At 44.3% G+C, this 24,989-nt stretch overlaps 1 protein-coding gene across 3 annotated transcripts in view; it reads right to left on the reverse strand.

Moving 5' to 3' along the window:
- Nucleotides 1-1,296: 1,296 nt before the first annotated feature.
- The window catches only part of XPNPEP1 (X-prolyl aminopeptidase 1), a 31,222-nt gene continuing 7,529 nt past the window's right edge, over nt 1,297-24,989 (reverse strand). For all 3 annotated transcript variants that reach the window (XM_068198012.1, XM_068198013.1, XM_068198014.1), the window contains 18 exons: nt 22,285-22,352; nt 20,483-20,583; nt 20,115-20,207; nt 19,059-19,202; nt 18,609-18,704; nt 16,317-16,398; nt 15,174-15,384; nt 12,374-12,463; nt 11,042-11,092; nt 9,873-9,931; nt 9,111-9,188; nt 8,518-8,589; nt 6,854-6,914; nt 5,933-6,002; nt 4,604-4,777; nt 3,683-3,759; nt 2,897-2,995; nt 1,297-1,848 (listed from right to left, as the gene is read on the reverse strand). In XM_068198012.1, coding sequence (XP_068054113.1) covers nt 1,720-1,848; nt 2,897-2,995; nt 3,683-3,759; nt 4,604-4,777; nt 5,933-6,002; nt 6,854-6,914; nt 8,518-8,589; nt 9,111-9,188; nt 9,873-9,931; nt 11,042-11,092; nt 12,374-12,463; nt 15,174-15,384; nt 16,317-16,398; nt 18,609-18,704; nt 19,059-19,202; nt 20,115-20,207; nt 20,483-20,583; nt 22,285-22,352 — 1,755 coding nt within the window. In that variant the 3' untranslated portion in view covers nt 1,297-1,719. The remainder of the gene's footprint in view (nt 1,849-2,896; nt 2,996-3,682; nt 3,760-4,603; nt 4,778-5,932; nt 6,003-6,853; nt 6,915-8,517; nt 8,590-9,110; nt 9,189-9,872; nt 9,932-11,041; nt 11,093-12,373; nt 12,464-15,173; nt 15,385-16,316; nt 16,399-18,608; nt 18,705-19,058; nt 19,203-20,114; nt 20,208-20,482; nt 20,584-22,284; nt 22,353-24,989) is intronic.

A 24,989-nucleotide genomic window follows, 5' to 3' on the forward strand; every position in this document is an offset into this window, starting at 1 on the left:
GAAGCGTGGCTTCTGTGTTTCTCTGTTTGGTAGAAATCCTCCTCTTCCACCTTCCTGTGGGAAAGCACCTGCCCTTACATTTGAAGAGAGACCTTTCCAGGCTGGGCCATTGCCAGGAGATCCAGGATGCTGGATCACCTCGGGAACACCCGGGTGAGCAGCACAGCCGCCCCACAGGCCTGCAGCGAGCAGCAGAGTCCGCTGGAGCTCCAGCACGGTCCTGAGCAGCTCCAGAGCGCCGGCGAGGCTGCAGCGCCGGGCTGCCAGCGTCCGAGCTCAGCCCCACTGGACACACGCGGGCTTTCCTGGGAAAGACCCGCCTTGTCACAGCCCGTGTGGAGATCCCTCGCTTGTCCTTTGACCCTGTACCCACAGGGACAACGGGTTCCTCCGGCAGAAAGGTTTTGCCCGTTCTAAGCGGCAGCACATACTCGTGAGACACCGGGCAGTGGCTGAGGTGTGAACTGGGCTGCTGCAGACACAGCTGAGCTGAAAGCTGCTGCTTCCAGCGGGTGGTGAGAAAGCACTTGACTGCAGTGGCTGGGGGTGATATTGACCTTTTAAAGCACTTATTGCACTTCTGTTTTATCACCTCCTTGGAAAAAAGGAAAAAAAAAAGCTGGGGGGGAAGAGGGAAAGAAAACTATGTACACAAACATTTGCATTTGCTCAGAAAATTTCTTTGAAATATCAGGAATTTGATTTGGTGTTACCCGCTTGCTCCTTTATTGCGGGATACTGAAGCGGAGTTTTGGTCAAACACTGGCAGCGAGCGCGGCAACGCCCGAGGAAACCGCTCAGCCCGCACTACCGCGCTCGGCCACCAGGTGTCGCTGCGCCCGGCCCGGCCCGGCCGCGCTGAGCCCGCCGCGGAGCTCGTCCTCTGTCTGTCCATTGCGGGCATATTCATTTATTTCAACTTACTCATTGCTTGTGTCCAGGAAGAGCTGCAGTGCCATGATACTGCCCACGCATCCTGCACTGCCATGGCCTATACAAGCACTCAGTAAGACATAACAATAGACAGAAGTACTGGCCCGGGCGCTCTGCACACACAAAACCTCTGCTGAGTGTCTCCATATCCTTCCAGGATCTGTCAAAAATCAGAACTGACTGCTCCTGCCAGCTCTCTCCATAACCTCTGCCCAGTGCCTGGCACCAGGCAGTCCTAAACATATTTGCTCCCTGTCCGAGTTACATGCACACATAAGGGTGGAAAGATGAGGTTCCTGTCCTTCTTCAAGCTGCCAAACTCAACATACCACTGACGGCAAGAGAAGACAGATGGAGCAAACAGCAGATTGGAATCTTTTATTCAGCAATCAGTCCTGCTGTGTGGGTAACATCTTAGCAACTGGAACCTAAGTATGCAAAAATACTGAGTTTTCACAGTGAAAAACCAGACAGTATAAAATATTCCAGTATTGCCTCTTAGAACCATTATTGAAATAAGACCTCTGTTTCAAAGGCAACGTGCTTATTTATTGTTTGTTTTCTATGCTCAACCCCTCCCCCAAAACACTTATTCAGACAGTAACCCTCCTCAGCCCCACACTACCCGCACGTGCTGTGGGGCAAGAAACACTACATGAAATTCCTTCCTGGTTTCCAAACGCTGATTGAAGAACGTCCTCCCAGGGGTGCCGAGCTCCAGGAAGACGCAGATCATCGGAACACGGAGCTCTCCTGATGTTCTACACACCGCAGGCAGTGCTGGTGCTACTGAACTCGGGCCAGAGGCTCCGTCTCCCGGAGGAGCCACCGAAGAGCTTCGTGCCGGCCTTGCCTCTCCAGCTCTGCTCCAACCACTTCCCTGCACTTCTGATGGTACTCGTTCACCCAGTTACACTGGAGAAAGGGAGGGGTAGGACATTCAGCAGGAACACAGAAGAGAGTTCCTGACCTTACAAGTTATGTACAGCCAAAAACATTTGTAGGCCCTTGTGCTCTTTGGGTCTGAGCTGTTAGGCCGGGCTGGAATCCTGTCCTGAAGAGACAGATCTCTATAATATGGAAGTGACTTGTAAATTTGATGATTTGATGAGGGTAGGAACTGAAGGAATTCATCCTGTGTTTTCAGAGGAGCCAAGAGTCATTTCAGCTGACAAGTCAAGTCTCTGCAAATCACTGCCTCCAGTGAGTCTGAATAACTACCCTGGCACAGTTTAATAAATAGCTTTGTAAAATTATAACTGGACCATGCACTCCTGAGACACAAGCTGCCTATTGATCTGAACAGGTAACCCTAGGGCAGATCTTGGTACCTCCTTCACAACCCTATTCAGGAAATGGAAATGCAAAACAGGGTTATCATCCCAAAAAGGAGGATGTGCTGAGGTAAAATAAGGAGTATAGTAGAAAAACAGGATGAAATATGCCATGGAGAAGGTAGTGGGAGACTTAAACACAAAGCTTAGGGTATGAAGCTCTTCAGGAAATAAATGCTGCTGAGCAGGTATCAGAGAAGTCTGCTCAGAGTTCATGTGTACTGAGCAATGGGGTGTGCCTGAATGGGACTGGTCACAAGCAGATGCAGACAAGAAGACGGGACAGTCATCACTTCTGTCCTTGGGGAGACAGACATTTGCCAGAAGCAAATCAAGGCAGGAGTAGGAAAAGAGATGACAGCAGCAAGTATCATATTAAGGGAACTACCAAAACAACATAATTGGTGGGATCTTCACTGTCTTCATCATATAACATAGATTGGAAGGACATCTGAAAAGCTTGTTTAGTTCACCCCCTCACTTCAAAGTGGGTCAAGCTTAAAAATAAATCAGTGTTCAGGACTGCTCTCTGGATCTATGAAAAGGAACAACGGCCAGTGGTTCTAGCAAACAGAACAAAATAAGCTGGTTCTAGTGCAAAGAAGGCAATGCAAACCTGTTTTACTTACCTCCTTTTCTGTCAGCAAATTAACATCAATCATTTTCGTCTGGATTGGAACCAGGGTTAAGGGTTCAAAGGTCAGGCTGCCTCTGTTTTTGAAATTGTACTGCAACAGAAAGACAGAGATTGTACAATTTTAGAAATAGCTCCACCTCGATTACACTTACTCCTTGGTTATGTCATCACTACAGAATAACCCAGGTAACATTCAGATGAGAGAGTAGCAACTTACAGCAACATTTTTCTTACAGCTCAAGCAAAGAATCTCGATATAAACCTTAGTTACTTCTTTCAATGGTCCCTCTCTAAAGGTCAAAATTGTACAGGACTTCAGCTTGATGACTATATGATCATTTTCAGTCTGGCATTTCTAAAAGCATAACCCAGCCAGACTGGCAACTGTAATGTCAAAATCTGCCTGTAGTTTTGTTTCTACTGCCACTGATGGCTCCCTACCAGAGAGGAAAATCCCAACTTGAGATCAACCAGTTCTACAGCAATGACTCCAAGGGGCTGAATAAAGTTGCTTCAACATACAGACAGAAAACAATTTAAAACAACTCTCACAAACACATTTTGACCCATGGAAACTCTGCAGAAGCAAAACTGTCTTCTGTGCTCCCATTATCAAAGGAGACTTAAAACCAGTGTTCCATCATTAAGGGGTTTTGGAGACCAGGAATCTTGAGTATGATTTAACTGCCTGCAGCATGGTTCCACATCAAGTTCCAGTACTTTAATTTTTATAAGCAGCAAGTCATGGAGAAAGGTGCATCTTGAGCAGGTCATTCACCTTGGTTTCAGCAGGGATGACAAGGACAACGTTTTCTATTCGGATCCCAAAGGACCCATCTTCATAATAGCCAGGCTCTGCAGAAACAGACAGTAATTAACTAAGCCACATTGCTGCACTCTGCAAGTACTTATTCCCTATGGCCAAACTTCCCCTCTATGTCTTTAGTCCACTGAAGTCACTAAGCAATCTTGACATCAGGCAACCACAGAGGCAAACAAATTTCTGATGCTACTAAATCTGCACAAAAGCCCCGAGCAAGGTGACAGCAAAAGTTCTCAAAGAGAGAAGAAACAAGACAGACAGCCCTCAAGCTTCAGAATCTCCTTGGAATTCAAGAGAGCACAGAATACTTGTGTTCAAATACCAGAAACTCTGAAAATACCAATGTCTTCATGAAAAGCAGGTGGATAACCCCTTCCTCAAAACACTCTTTTAGAGACTGTTTCCCTGACTTCCTGAGAGGACTTTGCAGCCCTGAATGAATTTAAGTCTCTCAGCAAACGCCAGCAGGCTGTTAATTTACTACTGGAAGAATAAGGCATGCAAAGATTTAACAGCTGCCTCAAATAGCCCATAGCAAAGACAGGATTAGCTCCTGAAAGCTTGGTGTCCACCTTGTACTGCAGCCAGTTCTTCCACAGTATGCCAGAGCCAGCTGGTCAGCACAGCTCTTCTGAGACCTGTGCTGTAGAGAGCAGGAAGCAGTCCTGCAGCATCCCACTGCAAAGGTGCTTCATGGAAGGTGAAAAGCTAATGTGAGGGTCTTTACCTAGAGAGCTTAAATGACAACTAAAACAGCAAGCTGAGGAGGCAGGCCCAGAGCTGTTGATGCAGCCTTTTCTTTACATCACTGTCACATTTATCTTAAAGAGCTTGGTCCCTCCCCAGTGACCAGAGAGAATCACCAGTGCTAAATACCATCAGAGACAATCATGCCAGCCTCCAAGGGCTCATCTGCAAAGGTTTTGTAGCTAATGCCACAAGGACCCTCGTGTACGTTTAGGAAAGAGCCAACTCCATGTCCTGTCCCGTGAAGGTAATCCAAGCCACAGTCCCACAGGGCAGAGCGGGCAAAGGAGTCTAGAAGGTGACCTGTAGACAGACAAGGAGGAACAATTTAATCAAGTCAGGCTCCCTCAGAGACACTGATAATCACACTGAAGGTTCAAACCTGGAAAACATAAAAAAACAAAACAAAAAAAAAAATCTTACCACCACCCCCTAAAAAAACCTCATCACCCACAAAGAAAGCAAGTCATTGGATGGCTAGAAGTTACAGGGCAGATTTGGCAATTCTGACATTCAATCCCTTTCTCAGCTAAAGAACCCTTCTCTCTTCCATTACACAGGTCTTCAAGAGATGGTTGTAACAGTAACATTGCACTGCTGCTTGTTCTACTGACATTTTCAGGAAATAATCTAATGGTTAAAAGTCCCACAGAGAATTCATTACCTGTCTTAAAAGGAGCTGCACTTATTAAACTGAAAATAAGAGACCTGCCAATTGTATTTGGTGGACTTATGAGCCAGGCTTTTTTGCCTGTCATTAATTTCACACAGTTTCATCCAGGGGGCACAGAATTTCTATTGTCTGCATGCGAACACCAAGCCCATGTATCCAAGTTCAGATACCCTTCAATTCCAGTTTGGGTTTCTTACAGCACTGTGCAGCTGCTTTTAACTTTCCTACTCAAGAATGCAAACTGAAGAAATCTCTAAAAAGAGCTGGTTTTGTATACAGTGTGACCAGAGAGAAAATTACTCTGGAACAAATTCACCAGAGGTAGACAATATGTCCCAATTTCTCCTGCACAAAATAAAACCAGCTCCTTTGTGTGTCACATCCCCATGTATTTTCCCACTGATACAAGAGATTCCACAGTAATTGGAAGAGAATTAGCCAGTCCTTATGAAGCTGGAAAGTGACCTCTCACTTTGATAGGGCCATTAGTAAAGAATAAAGACAATCTCCAAGCACATTTGTTAGAGTGCCACTGACTGATGAATATCACTATCACCCTAGAGCCAGAGCACTTCAAAATCCTTCAGACTGCCCGCCTCAGAATTTTCAGCACTGGTTGAAGCTGAGAGAGAAGGCATCAGTAATCCAGAATCCAAGCTCTTGTGATGGAAACACACAGTTCTATCAACATCTGTCTGATCTGCCTAGACCTGTCAATCATAACGCTGTTCTCAGACCACTTAATGGTCCTTCAGAGGTCAAAACACTCCAGCTCACCAACCCACCTTTGGTTCCATTTGGGAAGATGGCAGCACTCACAGCTATATGTCCCTTCAGGACATATGTGAAGCATTCCTGTCAAAGAAATGTGTGCCGTAAGTAAAGAGGGAAAGGAAAAGCTTTGTATTCCCCAAGAACAGAAAGAGAGGATGCATCTTGTAGCCAACTGCAAAGGATATGGAAAAGCTTGCTCATGCCCTTGTGTGGCTGGTAATGCCAAACCAAACCATGAGCAGAAGGAGGTTATATCACCCTGAAGACCCCTCTCCAGTAATTACAGAGAGACTATCACAAACTCAGACTGCAGGTTTAGCAGCAGCATTCAGCTGATCTACATGACTGATTTTCTTTGTGGCTGTACTTTTACTTCCTAGGCATACCCTACAGCATATTTTTGTCACTAAGTGAACTGTAATAATGAAATTAATTTTGGTTAACACTAATAAAAAGTTAAAGAAGCAATTTAAAATAAACAAAATTACACTGCTAAATTTCCAACGCAGACCCTTTCAGGTAAGTCTGAGACTGATTTTTTATATCATACACTAGGCACAATCTGACTGAAGCCTTGCATCAGACACTGAGCTTTGCACTAAATTAGACCCCCCGGCTCCCTTCTTGGACAAACCAGTAATATTTATCCTCAGTCTGCTGACTTTCTTATTTCTTAGAGGAAACAAGTCATTTTGCAGATGAGAGCTGGGCATTTTAAGATAGAAAGGTGTCAATTCTCTAAAACAGTTTATATTTTGGAAGTCTGAAGTATGATAGTCTCCTTTTCAGTCCTTGTCCAAATGCTGCCACATACTGGTAAATAAATGGTAACTCCATAGAGAACTGACTACATAACAATTGAGTACATTACTAATTTAAGTATCTGTAATAATAACAGTCAGATCACAATCCACACTGTGATCCCAACTTACCTTTTCATAGGCTGATGGTGTGCCAAAATGCATTGTCCTGGTCACATCTGTTGTACCATCCCTTCAGAGGCAAACAAAGATGCAGGAACCAAAGGGATGGGGGAAAAAGAAAGATCAAAGTGAGAATGCACAGGAAACCCAGTCACACTGCAGCAAACCAACCAAGCTCATAAATGGATAAAGTCATCTGCTCTGTGCTCCACAAGACTGATGATGTAACTGCTCCTAATCTCAAAAATTCCTGAACACAATACCACAGATGTAGCAATAATGATTTACAATTCACGCTGTTATCTTTCAATCACAAAGCTCTTCCCAAATTAGAATCTAAATTTCTCATAAAAACAATGCAAATTTGAGATTTAACAACAGGTACCTGTCCATTGAGAACAGGCTAAATTTAGCCTATTTGTATGGAAGGCAATTCACCAACAGCTTTAAAACACACACTTTTGCAAAAATGACAGCTATCAGCTCAGAAAAGGGAAGTGTAAGGGAGGATAGTACCCCTTTCATCTTCAGGATGTCTTGTGCTAATATTTCTGCAAATCATCCTGCATTTGGATAGGGGTTAATCTAACACGTCAGAAACTGGCTCTAAGTTCCTTCTGCAAATAGCATTTTGAGCCTGCTGTCAAAAACACAGTGGCTCTTGAAATAACAAGTTCCCTTTGAAACCCTCACTCCTGTCCCTGTGCTCTTCCCCAGTGCACACAGGCCGTGGGCACAAAGAGCTCACGGTTTAACTTCTCAGCAGGGACAAGCAAAGCATCCCCGTCACAATGCTGTGGTAAGTGCCATTGATGTCCAGCTTACATTGTATCCAAAGGGCTGCTTTTCATAGTGGCACTAAGGAAATCGTTAATTAGGCCATCAGAGGGGAGGAAAAAAGATCTCCTTGTAAAAATCTTATCAAAGGATGTCTGTATGGTTCTTTTTCAAAGCTCTTCCTGACTGACATAACAAAAAGGCATAGCTCTAAAGACAAAGCCCATCTCAAAGGAGCAGCCAGGCTTGTCCTGCGTCTTCCTGAACAAGCCACTTCTCATCTATTTACACTGGTTAAAAACATCATTTCTTTCATTTTCCATGGAGTCAAGAGTTCCACAGTAAAGGAACTGAGGCCACTGAATGGCACTGTCAAAACAGCATTGAGTGAGTCTTCAGACATGATGCCTTCCCAAAAACATACCCAAGACCCAAGTGGCTACTGGGATGAGGAACCCTGACTCTGAGTCTCTCTGAAAAGGCAGAGAGCACCGCAGGGCAGTGCTGTCCTGCTTCTTCACCCCTCCTTGTCCTGCCCTCAACATCAGTCAAATCTGCCCACAGGGCAGATCCCGGCAGGGTAGACACCTCAGCCAGCAGTGCAGGCTGTGGAGTAGGCAGCCCAAGGATAGGCCAAGGCAGTCAGGCCTCCTCCCTGTTCCTGCCAACAAAACCACCAGCTCAAGCACAGCTCCCATCACACTGGGGATGGATGAGACTCAGATGGGAACTGTACTTTGACATCTTGCCCCTGACCCCAGCAAGGCCTGTCAGCAGCCCTGATCGGTCTTCTCAAACCTCCACATTGCCTTGCTTGCCAAGGCAAATGTGAGCTGACCCTGCAGAGGTCATGGGGAAAAGAACACATGGCAGTTCAGCACCATTTGTCCACTCACTTGTACTGTGCTCCTGAGTCCAGGAGGAAGATCTCGTTCACTGACAGCGTTCTGTTGGTCTCAGGAACTGGCCTGTTCAGTTAAACACAAAGGTTTTTGTTCCACAGTTTTAAGGTCTCCAGCCCATGTCTGCAGTCCAGAAACCATATTAACTACAAGCTTGGATGTGTTGGCTCTGACTTCTTGTGGCAGTGATGGAAATCCCACACATGCTGAGCCAGGGATCATACTGAGGAGAGGATTTGTATACAGCAAATGGCACTACAGTACAGAGCTTTGCTGCTTCCAGCAAAACCCTCAACATCTGGCTCTGGATGTATTTCAGAGCAGTTGTGGCACTTCATACTCATCCTTCCCAGACCTCCAGCCCCAAAATAGCTCTTTTCTATGGCCCTGAGCAGATCAGCATCATAATACATGCATCCTGCCAGCAGGGAAAGATCTTTACTTAGTAAGGAGTAAAGAAAGAGGAGTAAGGAGTAAAGCAAGCAACATCTCCCTGGAGTACTCTGTTGTGACTCCATGAGGAAGTGAGACGGTTCATTCCAACTATGTTTGCTAAAGGTTGAAAGGAGTAGTTGTGTTTTTCTTACTTGTAGTGAATGATGGCTCCATTTGGACCTGTGCTTGATATGGTAGCAAAACTCAATTCAACAAAGTCTTTCTGCTGACTGAAAGAAAAGATTGTCATCACTACAACACAAGTGAGAGGAGCACACCAAGCACCTAGGACACCTGGAGTGCTTCATCCTCTATTTCACATCACCTCAGCCTTCCCCTTGGCCTTAAAAGCCACCTGGACAAATAAATTTGGGTAGAAGAAATGTACAATTTGAAGCCTTCTTCTCCCAGCCATGTGGAAACCTGTTTTCCAGATCTACTCTTTCCTTAGAAGAAGAAAATTCACTACCCCAATCATCCAGGAAGAGACGTGCTGAACAATTTCTACTTTGTTACTTATTTACTCAAAAGCATTTTAGAGGTCCTGCTGATGTGAGTAACTCTTAAAATAAATGGTGCCCCTTCTCTATCAGAAGAGGAAGAAATCTGACTTTGAAATATACATTTCTCTGTGGTAAGGAAACAACTGTCTTGTTTTTAAGTGTCCTAACCTGCAGTATTCCTCATTGCTATCTCAAAAGGAAAGTGGACAGGATCCAGTGGGCTGGGACTTGTATTTCCCAAGAGACCCAATTCTTCCTGACTCTTTCAAGTTTTCAAATAAATCCATTAGTAAAGGTTTGTCCTCAGGTAAAATATATCTGTAAATGAGATGCATTTCTAAAGAATAAAATAAAAACAACGGATAAAAAAAGCCACTCAGAAAACCTCCTCAGAGTAGATTTACTTTTTACCTGCGGAACTCCTCTGCTTTGTCTGCAGCAACTATTTCTGTTACTGTTCCCTTTGGAACCTGGTGGACAAGGACATGGGTTGCATTAGTGCAGCAACAAGCAAAGAAAACCCTGTATGCTTAAACACTGGGTCCTGTCTGTGCCTTACGAAACCCTGGAAGTGGCTTCTTTCCAGGATTTTTGTCCTCATTCCTCAGTAATGACAAACACAAACCCAGCAACACTGTGCAGGGCATTTGAGAAGAAGGAAGTGGAGACAGTCACAGCAGGATTTCTGAACCCTGACTAGGGAGCAGTTAGTGCAGTACAAACTTCACTGACGTGCACAGGCAACATCTCACAAGGCAACATCTCTTCGAAGTCAGGTAACACGAAGCTTATAACAGCCCATGCTGTTAGAAATTTTATGTTTTTAAATCAGGAATGGAAGCAGTTGCAGAAAAAACAAAGTGTGTTAAATTTTACTTTAGGCGTTTGATAGATTCAAACCTGTGACACAACTTCCCCTGGACTGGAAAACAGGCAAAGCAGGGCAAGTGCTAGGTTTCATAACCCCTGAGGCTGATTTCTTGAGGTACTCAGACATGTAAAAAGGCACCTTCTGGAAGTCATCAAGCCTTCTCCATAAATAAAGTCAATAGACTCAGACATGCAGTGGCACAGCTTAGTAAGTTGCTGTGTAACACCTGGCACTCTGCACATCCACTGTGTACTTCTAACCCAGTGAATACACAAATAATTTGGTTTTATCCTATTTTCACAGCACCTCCCATTCATAAATTCCAAGTTTCTTCATACTGGCAGACAACGCTGATTATCATGAGAATAATTCCCAAGTATTGTATGAAACTGAATATTATTTCATGATTTACACTACCAAACCAGCACAAGACAGCATTAACACTACACTACACCTGCTCAGGTAATTTCTCACCTGTTCGAGCTTTGGTCTGTATAAAATTAATGGGAGAATGTTTTCCAAAAAATTAATTCGGCCTTGGATAAAAGCATGTTTGAAATCCTCGCAAAAAAACCCAAACCACCAGATAAACCCCCAACTGTTTCCCCACTTTTAGTAAAGGCACTATGAAGACTAACAAAAAGTTTATGTCAAAGAAGAATTTTTCACAGCAATAGAACATTTAAGTTAAAAAAAATTTATACAATACCTCTTTTTCCAGCCAGTTAAAGAGCTCACACAGGGCAACAGCATCTTTAATCTATGTTAAAATAGGCACAAGAAAAGGGAATTGAGAAGGAGAAAGATTTATCAATCCTCAGTATAAACAGGTTTTGATGCAAAAGAATTCAACCTGTAAGTTTCAGAAAAACAAACTAAGAGATAATCCAAGAGGTATTTTCAGTTTTTGCATGCTGTAATTAATATAAACACTAGAAATGTATCTGGAAAGTTAAACAAATGTTAATAATTACTGCTGGGACATATCTTACTGTGTGAAGTCTGGCTTTACCCCACCCATCACTTTCAAGACTATTTTGCTTTAGCAGCCAAGATCTTGCATCTCAGATCGCAGAAGACAACCACACGACACATCTGGTGATGTGACAGGGGAACATGTGCTTTGGGCACACAGCCACCACAGTCTCTGTCACACAGCTTCTGGGTCTCTTGCCTTATGACCCCCATTTTTGTTCCTTTTTTATTTCTATTTGCAGCATGCAAGGGGCAAGAAGCAGGAGATGTGTACAAAAACAAGGCACAATTTTGTCCTCAGGTGGCAGGTGACAAACTGCCTCTTTTCAGTACAACTATTTTTACTTCCCCTTAACTAACAGAGAAAAGCATTGAAATAGAAAGTACTGGCTTCCAAGAAGCTGCAGAAAATATGGGACAAGCCCAAAACTGCCAGCCCTGCTTCAACTGGCAAATTTCTCTTATTGTGAAAGCTGCTTGAAAACTAACAGGAGATAAAAGTATAACCCCATCCTGAGCCTGTTTCACAGGCAGATTCCTTACTGGAAAATGTGAAGCTTCCTGGGAAATCACCCTCACTTCCAGTGTCAGGATGACAAGACTAAAAGAGTGCTTTGAGGACACTGGCTGCTTCTGAACATCTTGGCCTGCGCTTTGCACCATGTGTCGAAGAATTTCTGTGTGTTATTTAGGCTGTGTTTATTCAAATGATAACAATTTGAAGACTCCACTGACAAAGACAACAGAACTAGCAAAGGGGAAAGAACATCTCTTTAAGGGCCCACACTGCAAACAACATTTCTCAAGTCTGCACAGTCTTCCCACAGAGCAAGGCTGTTTCCTCACACTATTGCAAATGTTGTTCTTCAAGGGAATGCAAAACAAGCAAAAAAGCTGCTTCAACAGCAGTAGATGTCTGACAGAAGACCTTTTTTTATCCTGCCATCCAAATTCTTATTTGCTTTTTACCTAAAACATTAAAACTGAAAGGAAAATGTCATTTCTTTCCCTAAAAGTAAAGCAAACCTGTTGCCATGTGCAAGGAGACACTCAAGGCTTCACTTACGTGTGCTCTTCTCATGCCTTCTGTTTCTGCTGCGTTCTTCACAGCTTTTGCAATGCAGATGGGGGTATATGGGGTGAGGTATCGGTAAGCCTGCAGCAGAAGGACAGGGATTACTTGTGGATTAGTCAGACTACATAATCCTACAGATTTAATAACTCAGCCTGGCCACAATTTGTACTTTGGCAGCCTCTTTCAACCTTCAGCACTGTGAGATGCTGGTTGCCAACAGTCAGCTAAGTGCACTGGGGAACAGAGAGGAGAAACAGTCCCTGACTGAAAGAAGAACAGCCATAGAGAAATCCAAAGAACTAAACAACAGCTTGTCATGAAGCAGGGTGAAGACCTGGATATCCTAAATACCATATATGTACATCACTGTCTGAGCCATAGACTCCTGTTGCTGACAGATACTGAAGACCCAGAGGCCAATAAGAAACACTAATCCCTGATGCTATGGTAGAACTTAGGCCGTGGAAATGACCTAAAAGCCATCTTGACTTGTCACCTGACAGTCACCCTCAAGTAGCAGGTAGCAAAGGGTACCCAGCCCAGGTACCAAGCACTGAGCACCACACTGTCAATGATCAGCAGCTCTGACAAACACATCAAGGCCCGAGGAAACATGAAAGGCCTTGGCAAAGCTCAGCTTTACATGCTGCCAGTTCTGAAAGCAGCTTACATCAGTGGTTTGAGACAAAGCTTTCCTGTGTTTGGATGGGGTGACCCTGCATTAACAACTAGTAACTGATCCCTTACTACTGCACACTTCCTCAAACACTAGCCGTCCTTAGATTAGCAGGAATGCTTGGCTGGTTTCAGCACATCTTCAGAAATTCACCAGCTGAGATGACTTGCCCAAATCTCATCACACTTGGCATCAGAAGAAGAACCAAGTCTTTGGCCCAGTTCTCTGCTCTACCCATTATATATCAGGAGATGGGATGAGCACCTACAGAAGCATAGCCCAAGCAACATGCTGTTTCCTACTTTAAATGCATCAGCATACAAATATATATCACTCAAATTCAAGGAAAGGCCCAGTAGATCCTCTGAAAAGACTAAGTTCACATAAATCCTACAGGCTTACAATTTGCAAATTCTTAAAAACAGCAAAACAATTACACTACATATGCAGAAACTAAATTATAAAAGTAAGTCACAAGAAAGTCAGCAAAGTCCTTTCATCAGTCAGGATAAATAGTCAGATTCTTAGTTTGGCTTGCCCTTTGTAGATACTGGTAAGTACTATTAATCTTCTGTGAAAAGTATATTTACATGCAGCTGTAAACAAATCTGTAAAGGGTTTGCAGATCTGTGTTTAACAATGGAATGGATTTTTGCCAGTGTCAATATTTGGCTCTGATGGAGACAGACAGTAGATGGACTTCCAGCACTGGTGCTCTCCACACCAGCTGAGCAACTGGCCTGGAGTGCTTTGAAGTGGTAGAGAGCCAGGGAGGAACTAGAAAAACTCTGGCTCTTTCAGTGACTCTCTAAGTGGCTTTTTTTAGTCAAGACATTTCAGTTCTCCTTGCCTGCTTTCCATTGCACAGAGCTCCTTGAGGCAGGGACTCTCCCCATTGCACAGAGAGGGCATGCAGCACTGTAATGACTCGGTATCAGCCAAAACTTCCAGTGCTCAGGGGGTAAATAATGTCACTCCAACTCATATTCCTTTCTCTCAGTCAGACCTTCTGTACTTCTCCATATGGATACTGCACAAATCAACTACAGCAGCTTACCCAAAGTGGGGATAGACCATTGACTGCAACTACAGCAAGGGGCTTTCTACTCTGAAGTCAAAAGAACAACAATTTATCCTGAATGCTCCATAGACACTATGCTGTCAGTATTCTGTATTAGGAGGCCTAGAAATAGATTGATGGTGTCTGAAGATTTAACCCTGGACAGGGACAAAAACCTGTATATTTACTCACAGTATCTGTTAGTTACTAGACATCACTGTAAACTGGATGGTATTCCAGAGAATGCGATCTCTAGATGTACACAAGATCAAACAAGAGATGTACACAAGATGCATGGGAACCAGCTTATTTGTCCACAGTTGCTGTGTCCTTCCCCAGGTATCTTTCACGGCTATTAGAATATTAGGTGGACAGTGGATGTCCCAGACAGCAAGTTCAAAAGGATAGCAAGATATAGCAAGTATGGCTGTGCAGAAATTATTCTGATGCTACAACTGTCCCTCAGCAGATGCACTAAGTGTATGGACAACCACTGCCTGCAGGTTATCTGTGTCCTCACAAGATTCCAGGCTACAAAAACTGTCATCGTCTCCCTCCTGCCTTCAGTAAAGGACATCACATATTCCCTAATATCCTCAAGCAATTGAATTAAATAAGGGCAACCACCCTCAGACACTCAAATCAAGCCAAATGCACTCTCCCAGAAGTCCTGCTCAACTTTCCTGCTTCAATTTCTGCAAGTTTCCAGTTTTTGCTGCTTGTCCACATGAGGCTGATGCTCCACCCGTGGGCAGAATGAACTGAGTTCACCCTGCTGCCTCTTCCCTCCCCTCTCTCACTGGACTTGTTTTATCTTAAGCTGACAATTCTTTGGATAAATCGGCTTAGCGAGTTGGAAGGGCAGCTCCAGCAGGAGCAACCCCAGGATTAACAACCCCTCGATACCTCAGCATGGCTGGATCCCTTCTGCACAAGCTCCAGCATGCATCTGGCTTTGCAGAGGAGAAACTGAGGTCAGCTGCCCTCATTAACACCCTTCCTAACCACAATGAGCAGAGAAGAGAAAAGCATTTTCCCCTGCTAGGGCCACTGACCTTGGGAATGGCCTCAGTCAGAGCATAGCTGGCTTTGTCACTGAGCCACACTTTCTCCTTGGGTGAGAGGCCTGCACCAACAGCCTGCAGTTCCGACAGGATAGATCCGTAGGGCATCACCTGGATCTTGAACTCGGGTTCCAGGGTGGAGTCAAGCTGTAAGTGCTCTCTCACAGCTGGATCCATCATCCTGTCACCATCAATGAAGAGCCTGAGAAACAAATTGGAGAGATCAAATAGGTGAGACCACATCTGACAGTGGCTGGAGTAAAGGAGCGAAGGAAAAACCACTCTGGCAACATTTCAGGGAGAAAGGAGATCATGAATTATGCACTCTACTTTATCCTATGTCATTTTAACCACCAGCTTTCACACAGTTTAAATTTCAACTTGAAATTAAGAGTTGGCACCCCAATGAGAGGAAAGAGCTGACAGCATTTCTATTTGTATGACACAGTCAAAATGGCTACATCCTACCACTGTGCTTGAAACAGGAAAGTAACAGAAGGAAGTAACAGCCACTCTCTAACATTTAAGGGCACCATCTGGAAAGAAAAAAGCCACTGTAGCTCTAAGTATCACATTGCTCTTGCTTTGACTGAGTTGAAAAGTTCAGCTCAACCTTCACACAGCCTGTACTCACTCACCCAGCCAGGTTTTACCTTAGATGGATCCAGGTAGCAGCTTACAGGTGCCTCCAAAGGAACTATTCTTGCTGAGGCTCAATATATGGGGCAGTCACAGGAAAGAATCCTTCTGTTATAAGCCAGCCCTGAAACTTTCCTGCACTGTCCCTGCAGTTTTGAAGTGACTCAGCAATTAGACTTTTCCTTAAAGTTTGTAATGTCCAGGCCAGCCACATTTCACCCAGAGCTCCAAAGGCCCTATTATCTCAGGGTGACAGAGAACTCTGCCATCATTCCCTAGGTCACCCAGCAAGCCAGCCAAGGTGCTGAGGAGCGCAGCAGAGTTCTTGGCTGCCCCTCTAGCTCTGATCAGGGGAGGAGGGTAAATAATGTTGGAGACAAAAGAGCTCAGAAAGGACACTGAAGTACCCAAGATTAGGTGTTTTTGAAAAGACAAACATTTTGCTAGAACAGCTCTTGCCAGAAAAATGCATCTTGGGGAAAGGAATACAAGCACCTGATTGTGTTCACTCCTATGACGGCGTATGCAAAAAACACAGGATTGTACTCGACATCAGAGCCTCGAAGGTTGAAAAGCCCTGAAAAATAAGAACACCAAGAATCACAGTCCTGGTTCATCTTCTGCAACATTCGAGAAAGCCAAAAAAAATCTCACAAAAACACAGGCAAGCAATGAGACATCATGGGTGCAGGCTGTGAGTCCAGCTCCCACCCAGCTGTCCCACAGCCTGCTTCATTCCTGGCAATCCTAAATTTATGCCAGGAGATGGCACCAGAACCACAGTATGAACACTCCTGGGTGTTTAAACTGGTGTTTAACTTCTAAAATAGGGCTGGCTTGGAAAAAAGCAGGTACAGGCAAGGAAAGACAACGACGCGTGTATGAAAGGTAGGGTCTGCCCTTTCTGGGCAATAAAAGCTCACTTGGTAACAGCCAGTAAACTTCAAAGTTACAAGCTATCATTTCATTCCAATCCTTTTGACATTTGAGGTAAGAGGAAGTCACAATAGGCAAGACTACAATACCCCAAAAAGGCCTCTCATTTGGGCCCTTCCAGTATCTCAGATTCAGACTGTACAGTCTTAGCTATTTTTTACAACGATTTTATCCCACACGACTCCAGACAAAGTCAAGAGGGGAAGTACATGTTCAGCATGTCTAAAATCCCGGTTTTAGGGTCAAATAATAACTCCAGGATATCCAATTAGCTGAAATAAGTTACTCAAGCCAATAAGGCCAGCCAGCAGGACAGCTGGGAAAAGAACCAACATGTCCTAAATTACAACCCAGCACTGTATTCATCGAACTGTGCAAATTCTGCCATGAAAGTAAAAATAGAGCTTAATTCTCTCCAGGGAAGCAGTAGGTCACTTGAATGCAGGAAAGAGCCACAAAGAACTTTTTACTGCAAGGGTACCAACTTCCTAACTCAGCCAACTCCCAATGCAGTAAGAAGGCAACATTCTCCTTTGTGGCTCTTTTTCTGTCCCCAGAAACTTGTCTGGAGTTTAATACAGTGAACTGAATTAGATAAAATTAAAACAACTTTTCCCCTTCCCCATTTAGGATAAGAAATCAAGCAGGCACCCGAAAATGAGCTGCTCTTATGACCTTCTCTGGTTCATCTTAACACCCTTGATTCATAACCAAGCTTCACTTTGCTGGAGACATTTAATCTGAAACCACCTCAGGGCACCAATTTATCAGTAATTTAACTGAAGATGCGCCTGAAAAGGTGAGACATACAATCTCTGCTCAGGCAGGCCTCCCCAGGGAGGCGTCATATTCACCACTCAGAAGTACTTCTTTCACAAAAAAAAGCTCTTTGCTCAGTGTCCCAGATCCAGAACAGCCCACGGACCTCATCAAGTTGGCTTCACCCAGTGCCAGGGACATTGTGCTGGCAGTGCTGGAGTGAGGAAAACACCACCTCCATTTCTACCTTTCCAGATCAGACACAGGGCACAGGATGAGCAGCACTCACACCCTGCCAGTTTTACATTCCCCCTACAGCAGTGTGTGCACTGGTGATTTCTGAAAAAAGGACACACAGTACTAGGAACAGCAGTTCTGGGGAAACCACTGCAGTTTCTGGCCATTCTTCTTTCCTACACACTGGGCTGGGAGCCAGGGTGTAGAGACCCAGCCATCCTGGGGCCCCAAACACAGAGGGGACTCTAGTGAGACCCTGGGTTGAGATGATCTTGAAAAGCAAGTTGAGCCCTGACATACTTGTTTTAACCAAAGCATTGGCTGAACACTGGAGAGGTAGAGACTGACTTAAGAAGTTGTGACAATTAGAAAGATTACTGTGAATGCTGTGTACCCCACCCTTGCTTTATGTATACAAAGCCACATGTTGCATTGCTTTGTTTATAGCCCAGACTCCAAGCAAAAAACAGTCTCCATTTTTCCAAAGGGTGAGGCAGCATCAGGATATTTTACAGCCAGAAAATCTCACAGGTCTTTTTCTTTCCATCACACTGTGTCAGGCTTTGTACGTGACCTTCTCCCTTTGCCTGGGCTGTTTTTCAAAGGTGGTGATTTGCTGAACTTCCTGGGCCAACACATTACTCAGGAGCTGCACTGGTGTAATGAGGCATTGTGCAAAAATACAGGCTTGCTGTTTGTGACCTGTTACCACCACTGCACTTGATAAGAAGTTAATTGATGTCTAATGAACATGCTTTCAGAAGGGCCCCTCACCCTGGCATGGTTCTTCCTTTCCAAGGCAAGAAGAACATTTATTTTGTAGAAAGAACTGCGCGAGGAGATGCAAAGACTTACATGCTACTTCATCCAAGGCCGTTACCACAAACCACATGACTTTCCTCTCAGCCATTTTTGAACGGAGGGCTACAATTTTGTCTCTCCAGCTGAGCCCTGCAAAACACAATAGGAAAAGCTATAGTCCCTAACTTTGCTGGGGATGATGATGCAAACACAGACCAACATATCGTGCTTGTGGTCCTCACTCCTTTCTAATAACTGATATGAACAGTAAGCTGCCTTCTAGATGCCCATGGATTTGTTTTGAAGTCACCCAACTTCTAGAAAATGGTTATTTGAAGCTTTGAGAACAGAGGGGTCATTAAGGTTTGATCACCTTCTTGACTTATTTACCCTAACCTCATTGTGCTGTGGTACTGTTTTTCTCTCTCCTTTGTAAGAGAAAAGCAAAAGGGGGATATAGGGCAATAGGAACAACCCATGTCTATTGGGAGTTAAGCTACTCACCTGTGTAACTCAGGTCAAGCGTGATGAGAGGCTTGCAGGGGCGTTGAGGACAATCTGTCCAGATTGTATCAATCAGGTTTTCTTTGACAGGCACAAGGTCATGGCCAGCACTTCTCAAGGTTTTGGACATTCTCTTCCACTGGTCTGCCAAAGGGAAGAAAGTCAAGAGTGGGAGCTTTAAGGAACACACGTATGTTCAACAACAGCTCTCTTCACAATGGTCAAACTCAGAGTCTTTGTCTTTCCTTCCAGCCTCTCCTTCTTCCCATTCCCTTAAGAAAGACAGCAAAATCGACTGCAGTTACAGCTCCACAAACATGCCATGGTAGCCAGTAGCAGGTACAGAACCTCACAGTCCTGAAGCCTCATGCTTGAGCTAAAGAACTACTCCAGCTGGGAGACAGAAGTCTCTGGAAGAAGCCACAGCAGAAGCTGCCCTAAGGGTGTCCCCTCCCACAGTGCAGAACTGTGCTAGATCTAAGCTAGACAAGATGAGAGTCGCTTCCACACAGCCACAAGATAGGTCCTCAATCTGTCTGAACAAGCAAATATCTCCCCTTGCCTCCAGTGACCTTTGCATTGTGCCTCATGTTTTGAAGCATGAATAAATAGATACTCTGATATAAACGATACCTCTCCCTGTGCTTCCTACAGGGAAAGCTGCAGAGATCCCAAGACCGCCAAGCAGGAGTAACAGCTTGAATTGTGCCTGGATGTTCTTGCTCACATGCTGAGCAAGGCACCTTTGTACTAAAGTGCCCATGACAAGCCAAAGTACAGACAAAAAGAGGTGATCAGGACTCTGCTTTTCAGGTAAAGTCACTGCAAGCCTAGAAAGCAGTTCTCATCCTTTGTGCTTTGGAGTCAATGCACTGCTGTGTAACTCTTGTGATACATGGCTAAACCAAAATCCAACCTGTTTGGCATAACAGTTTAACCACCACTACATCTGAAACATGGTTAGCTGCACATCATCACACAACAGCTCAGCCAGAGAAGCAACGAAGCAAAATCCAGTTGCCCAACCCAGAGTTACAAATATAAAGTAAAACCAACCTGCTGGAATAATGAAAGGGTCCACTCCCACCTTTGAGCCTTCTGGGAGGACACTCACTAGCCAATCCTCCTGAGTTGGTGTATCTTTCAGACCTTCAAGGATTAAAAAAAAAAAAAGTTCAAAGAAGCAGTCGCATTGAAACATTCCCACACTATGCAAAAAGTCCAAGCTAATGCATCAGATATGTCTACTAATGAATGTCTAGACCCACAGGCAAGGGCTGTCACAGGACATTAAAGCAGAAGCAGTGTATCCAATATGTCCCGAAGTCCCTGCATGATGGGATATCCCTACAGCTCAAGATGTACTTGTGTGAAGTGACTGTTCTCCGTTGATCAGTGGAGCAGTATCCCAGGCTCCTGCATACCCATTTTCATGAGTGTCCAGTTGCTATCCATTTGATGTGCAGCTTGCAGAAAGTAGCGTCCATCAGTCCACATGGCTGCGTGCTGCTCGGTGACTATGGCAGTACCTAGGCAGGGAGGCAGAAAGGTGATTCAGGGTAGGCAGCCACCATGCAGAGACACAGACAGCAGGGACAGTGTTTGAAATTCACCCTAATTCCCTGAAAGGCACCTCTGATCACTGTTCAAAAGTAATTCTTGTTTCAGTGGAGATATTCACTGTTTCCCCTGCCCTGTGACCTTCCAAATCCTATTGGAGACAGTATGCACAAGAATGCACCTTAATGAATTGCCTCAGATGAACTCAAGCAAATCTTAGCCAACCAGTGGAACTGGGCAAGTGGGGCTTTCCAAACCTTCTGTAACAGAGACTGTGATCTAACTTGGCTGCTGTCACAGTAACATATACTGTACATCCCTGAATTCCCTCCCATCCTCTTTTGGGGAGGAAGCCTGGGCTCTGGCCACCCACAAAACACAGCTGATACCAGGCCTGCAGACAAGGCTATCACTCCCAGCTGTCAGCTGCACCCCTTTCCCAAATGTTACAGCTCTAGCAGAGATGGCTGAACAGGAAACATGAACATAAACTTCTGTTATTTTCACTGTCTGTCCCATTCCACTGACTCCATATGGAGGGATGCAAGCAGACAGCTGAGGGGCAGTGACATCCCAGCAAGGCACTCAAGGTGCCTTGCCCTTAACAATACAAAACAAAACAAACCATGGCACAAACTGAAACTGAATCCAAGTCTTTGGAGTCTGCATCTTGACAGTACTCTTTGTTGCAAAAAACTGATGCTCAGATTAGTAGAGCATAGTTTCCAATTATTAACTCATTGTCTTCTACCAAATTCCCCCAACACAAACCCCATTTTAACTTGCTTCAGCCTGAAAACATGAAGCAAGAAACACAAGGTGAGCCCCTGTGTGAAACCTCACTGATTGGCTGTGCATTAGGCTGGGAACAAACCTTCCAAGCACATAACAAAGGCACAAATTAGAGAGGAAGGTTATGAAGAGGTTGCGCAGAAGGGGCAAAATTAATACAGGATTCATGTTAGCCATTAATGGCAGCCCACAGCCTTGGATTTATCACCTTCCAAATGAGGTCCCAGAGTTCATAGGAACTGATGAATAGACCCTCCAAATATAGGTACCAGTACTTATTAAACTGATATACAATTAGAGGGGAAAATAACTTCAGCAGACTGAAGTGACTTCCAACAACCACAGAACAGAGTAATTTGCACAGCTTAGGGTACAGCTAGGGTAAAAACTAGGTCTCTTGAAACACAGACCTATCCTACAGCCAAGAAAACATCCTGTCTCGGCAAGATAAGCAAACTTTTCCACAGTGCTCAGTTTCCAAATGCAGAGTTTCTGGCCCTGGCTCTGTTCAAACAGAAAGGCCAGCTAAAGCCCGTCCACTATTCACCCAGCCCGAACGGGCAACGTAAAAATCTGTTCATACTGGCTGCACATCAAAAGAAATGACCACAGGTTAAAGGCACCACATTAAACAGTTAACAGCATTTTACTTTATGAGAGGTTCATTTAGGGGTCAAACATTTTCTGAAAACTTGTTATTCCACTGATATTACATAATTCCAGTGGGTAGCCAAGACATAATTCTGCAGATGCTGAAATGGGAATAAAACAGTCCAAACAAGCTGGATAGATTTTCTTTTCCATCTTGCCTCTATGCCATGAAAGGAACTATTTCTTTAGAGGAAAATTATGCAAGAACCCAGGTTCTGGAAAGGTACCTGCAGAGCCATCAAATCCAGAGATGAATGCCCTTCTGCAATCACAGGGTGCAATGTACTCACTCTAGAAAACAAAAGAGGCAGCGATTATTTATAGCAGCAGGGGAAAAAAACAATCATCCGATGACAAATACTTTGATAAGCTTTTCCTCCTAAAGGATACCACAGAGAGAACAAAATGAGTTAAAAATTCCTGGGCTCTACTCCACTGTGATTATAAGGTATTTATGTTGAACTGGTGGGTTTTTTTAAGCTGCAGCACTTTTCTCCCACAAACATCTGTAAACACTGAAGTGCTTCAGAGTTTGCAGACATTTATTTCACACTCAGCCTCCCCTTTGGGCAACAAACAAATCATGCCTTTGAAGCTGCAATGTGAAGGGAAGGGAAACCAGAAGCACCCCTTGATCTTGGGGTAATCAGCACATAAAATCTGAAAAATTCACTATCTCTACTGAAGTCCCCTCACTGGCATTTATAAGAGTTCCTTTAAGACACTTTTTTTCCTGCAATAGTGACATTGAAAGAAAATCATCAAGGTGGTAAGACTGTAAAAAATTTAACACTTGGGACTTTTCACAAATAGATACTGATCCTTTCACTTCTTCCTTGCCTACTCAAAATCAGACTACATCCAAAATCAAGAGTATGGTTTGATGGATGAGAGGGAATCAAAGGCAATTAGTCCATCTTCATCCTAAACCTGTCACAACCTGTGTTTCTGGACACATCTTTTCAGAATGTTGTAGAAGAGCCTGAGAATGCACAGACACCTGATATTAACAGGAACTGCCAAAATTAAAAGAACAACTGAACCTTCATAGGGCCCACATGACTTTTTTATGGGATTCCATTCTGGCAAGTTTGTAGGTCAGAACTGCTGAGTAGGCCTGTTAATGAACTACTGCAAATCAGCAAATCAGCTTAATCCAGGCTGACAGCACTGACGTTTTAGCTGCAAAACCCCTGGATTTGTACCTTACAAATGGTCTGAAATCCAAGCCTGTTTCTCTGCCCCCAGCTGTGCTTGGGCCAAAGAAACATCTTAGGAACTGAGCTAGGAAATCACAGCCCAATTCTCAGGTGCTTTTAGTCCCTACTGTGATAGAATCACCTGATTGTTTAAATATACTCCTTTCAAATCTGTTACTCTTTACTGTTCTAAGGAAGACAGAGTTCAAAGCACAGGAGTGAGTGAGCAGCACAAATCACAGCACCTGGGACCAACTCTTTATTTCTGTTCCAAATTACACCATCATCAAACCCCTTTCACAACAGCCATATCTCTCTCCTCCTGGGAGAAGCCAACCAACCATCCACCACTAACATTTTGAAACTGAACCTTGGGACAGCAAATCTCATGGCTTAAAAGAGGATCTTGTTGAGTGACTTTTGCTCCCAATTGCCAGGGAAGATTCCTGGTACGTACTCCAAAGAAATCTTCCATTTTACCCAAACACTAGTGAAAGTTGGCAGAAAGGAGGGGAGTATGGAGACCATGTGGGCCCTCCTCTCTGACCCAGTTAGTTTCCTGTGCTTTTCCTTGTCCAGCCCCACAGGGCTGTGACATGTTCAGCATGTCACATGTCTCCTGTGGGGAGAAGGGAGGTCAGGATAGACACATTGGGAAAGGATGACTGCCCTCGGCACAGCTCCAGCTGATGGGGTGGATCCCTCAGCCACACACTGCACATTATCACCACTGAGCCCCTTTAAAATAATGGCAAAGGCATCAGCAGACAGTGGACAAAGCTGTTGAGGGAACAGAATCAGGTGTCTCTTTCCCCACTGCCTGCCTCAGAGCAGCAGGACAAAACATGAAGGCAGTGATGCCAGACCTTAGGATTCCTCATTTCAACACTCCCTAGAGACTATTCAGCCTGCTCTGACTCCCCTCTCCCACACTTCCCAGCTCAAAGGTGGGACATCATCTCCCTGGGTCCAATGCTAACAGGAGATACTGGAAATTTCTCATCATGGATCACATCACTTAAATACATCCCAAATGATGTACTTAAGTACAAATGAGAGCAGTGATTTATTTTCCATTTCTCTTGACCAACATAGCAGAGACTACAGGCTAGTTTGCTTGTGAAGAAGCAACTTCACATTCATAGCATGGGTTAAGACCACAGAATGATGAAATGGATTAAAACATTTTTTAAAAAAATACAAGAGGAAAAGAACGTATGAGTTTTAGATCTGGTAAAAGCTGACCCAAATAAGCAAAGACCTTGACTATATGGACATACCTCAAGCTATCCCATTCACAGACAAATCCAGGGAGTGTTTTGAGAGTTTGCAATGAGGCAGAAGGGCTTTAAAAGGGAGTATCAGGGATCTGGAGGGAAAGACAGTTCATTCATCTGTCAGTCTGAATTCTTACACACCCACCTGTTCTGTTCCATGCAGCAACCCCCACTGTGCAAAGATGAGCCCATGTTTTGCACAAGCTAAAATTACACATGGAACACCTGTGTATGCCACACAAAGCATAGACCACAGCACACTGAGAACAAGGTATTTCCCTGGGGTTTGTCTTGCAGCTCAGATGGCCTTCAGCCTGGCCCTCCTCAGTCCTTTCACATCTGCTTCTCACCACACCTGTCAGTCACACAGACAAAACTGGGGGCTACATCACAAAAACCCATCATCTAAGCCAGGAAGAACCCCCAAAAAATCAGTGCTGCTTGTCCCCAGA

This window comes from Anomalospiza imberbis, chromosome 8 (genome assembly GCF_031753505.1).
Source record: "Anomalospiza imberbis isolate Cuckoo-Finch-1a 21T00152 chromosome 8, ASM3175350v1, whole genome shotgun sequence".
Lineage (NCBI taxonomy): Eukaryota > Metazoa > Chordata > Aves > Passeriformes > Viduidae > Anomalospiza > Anomalospiza imberbis.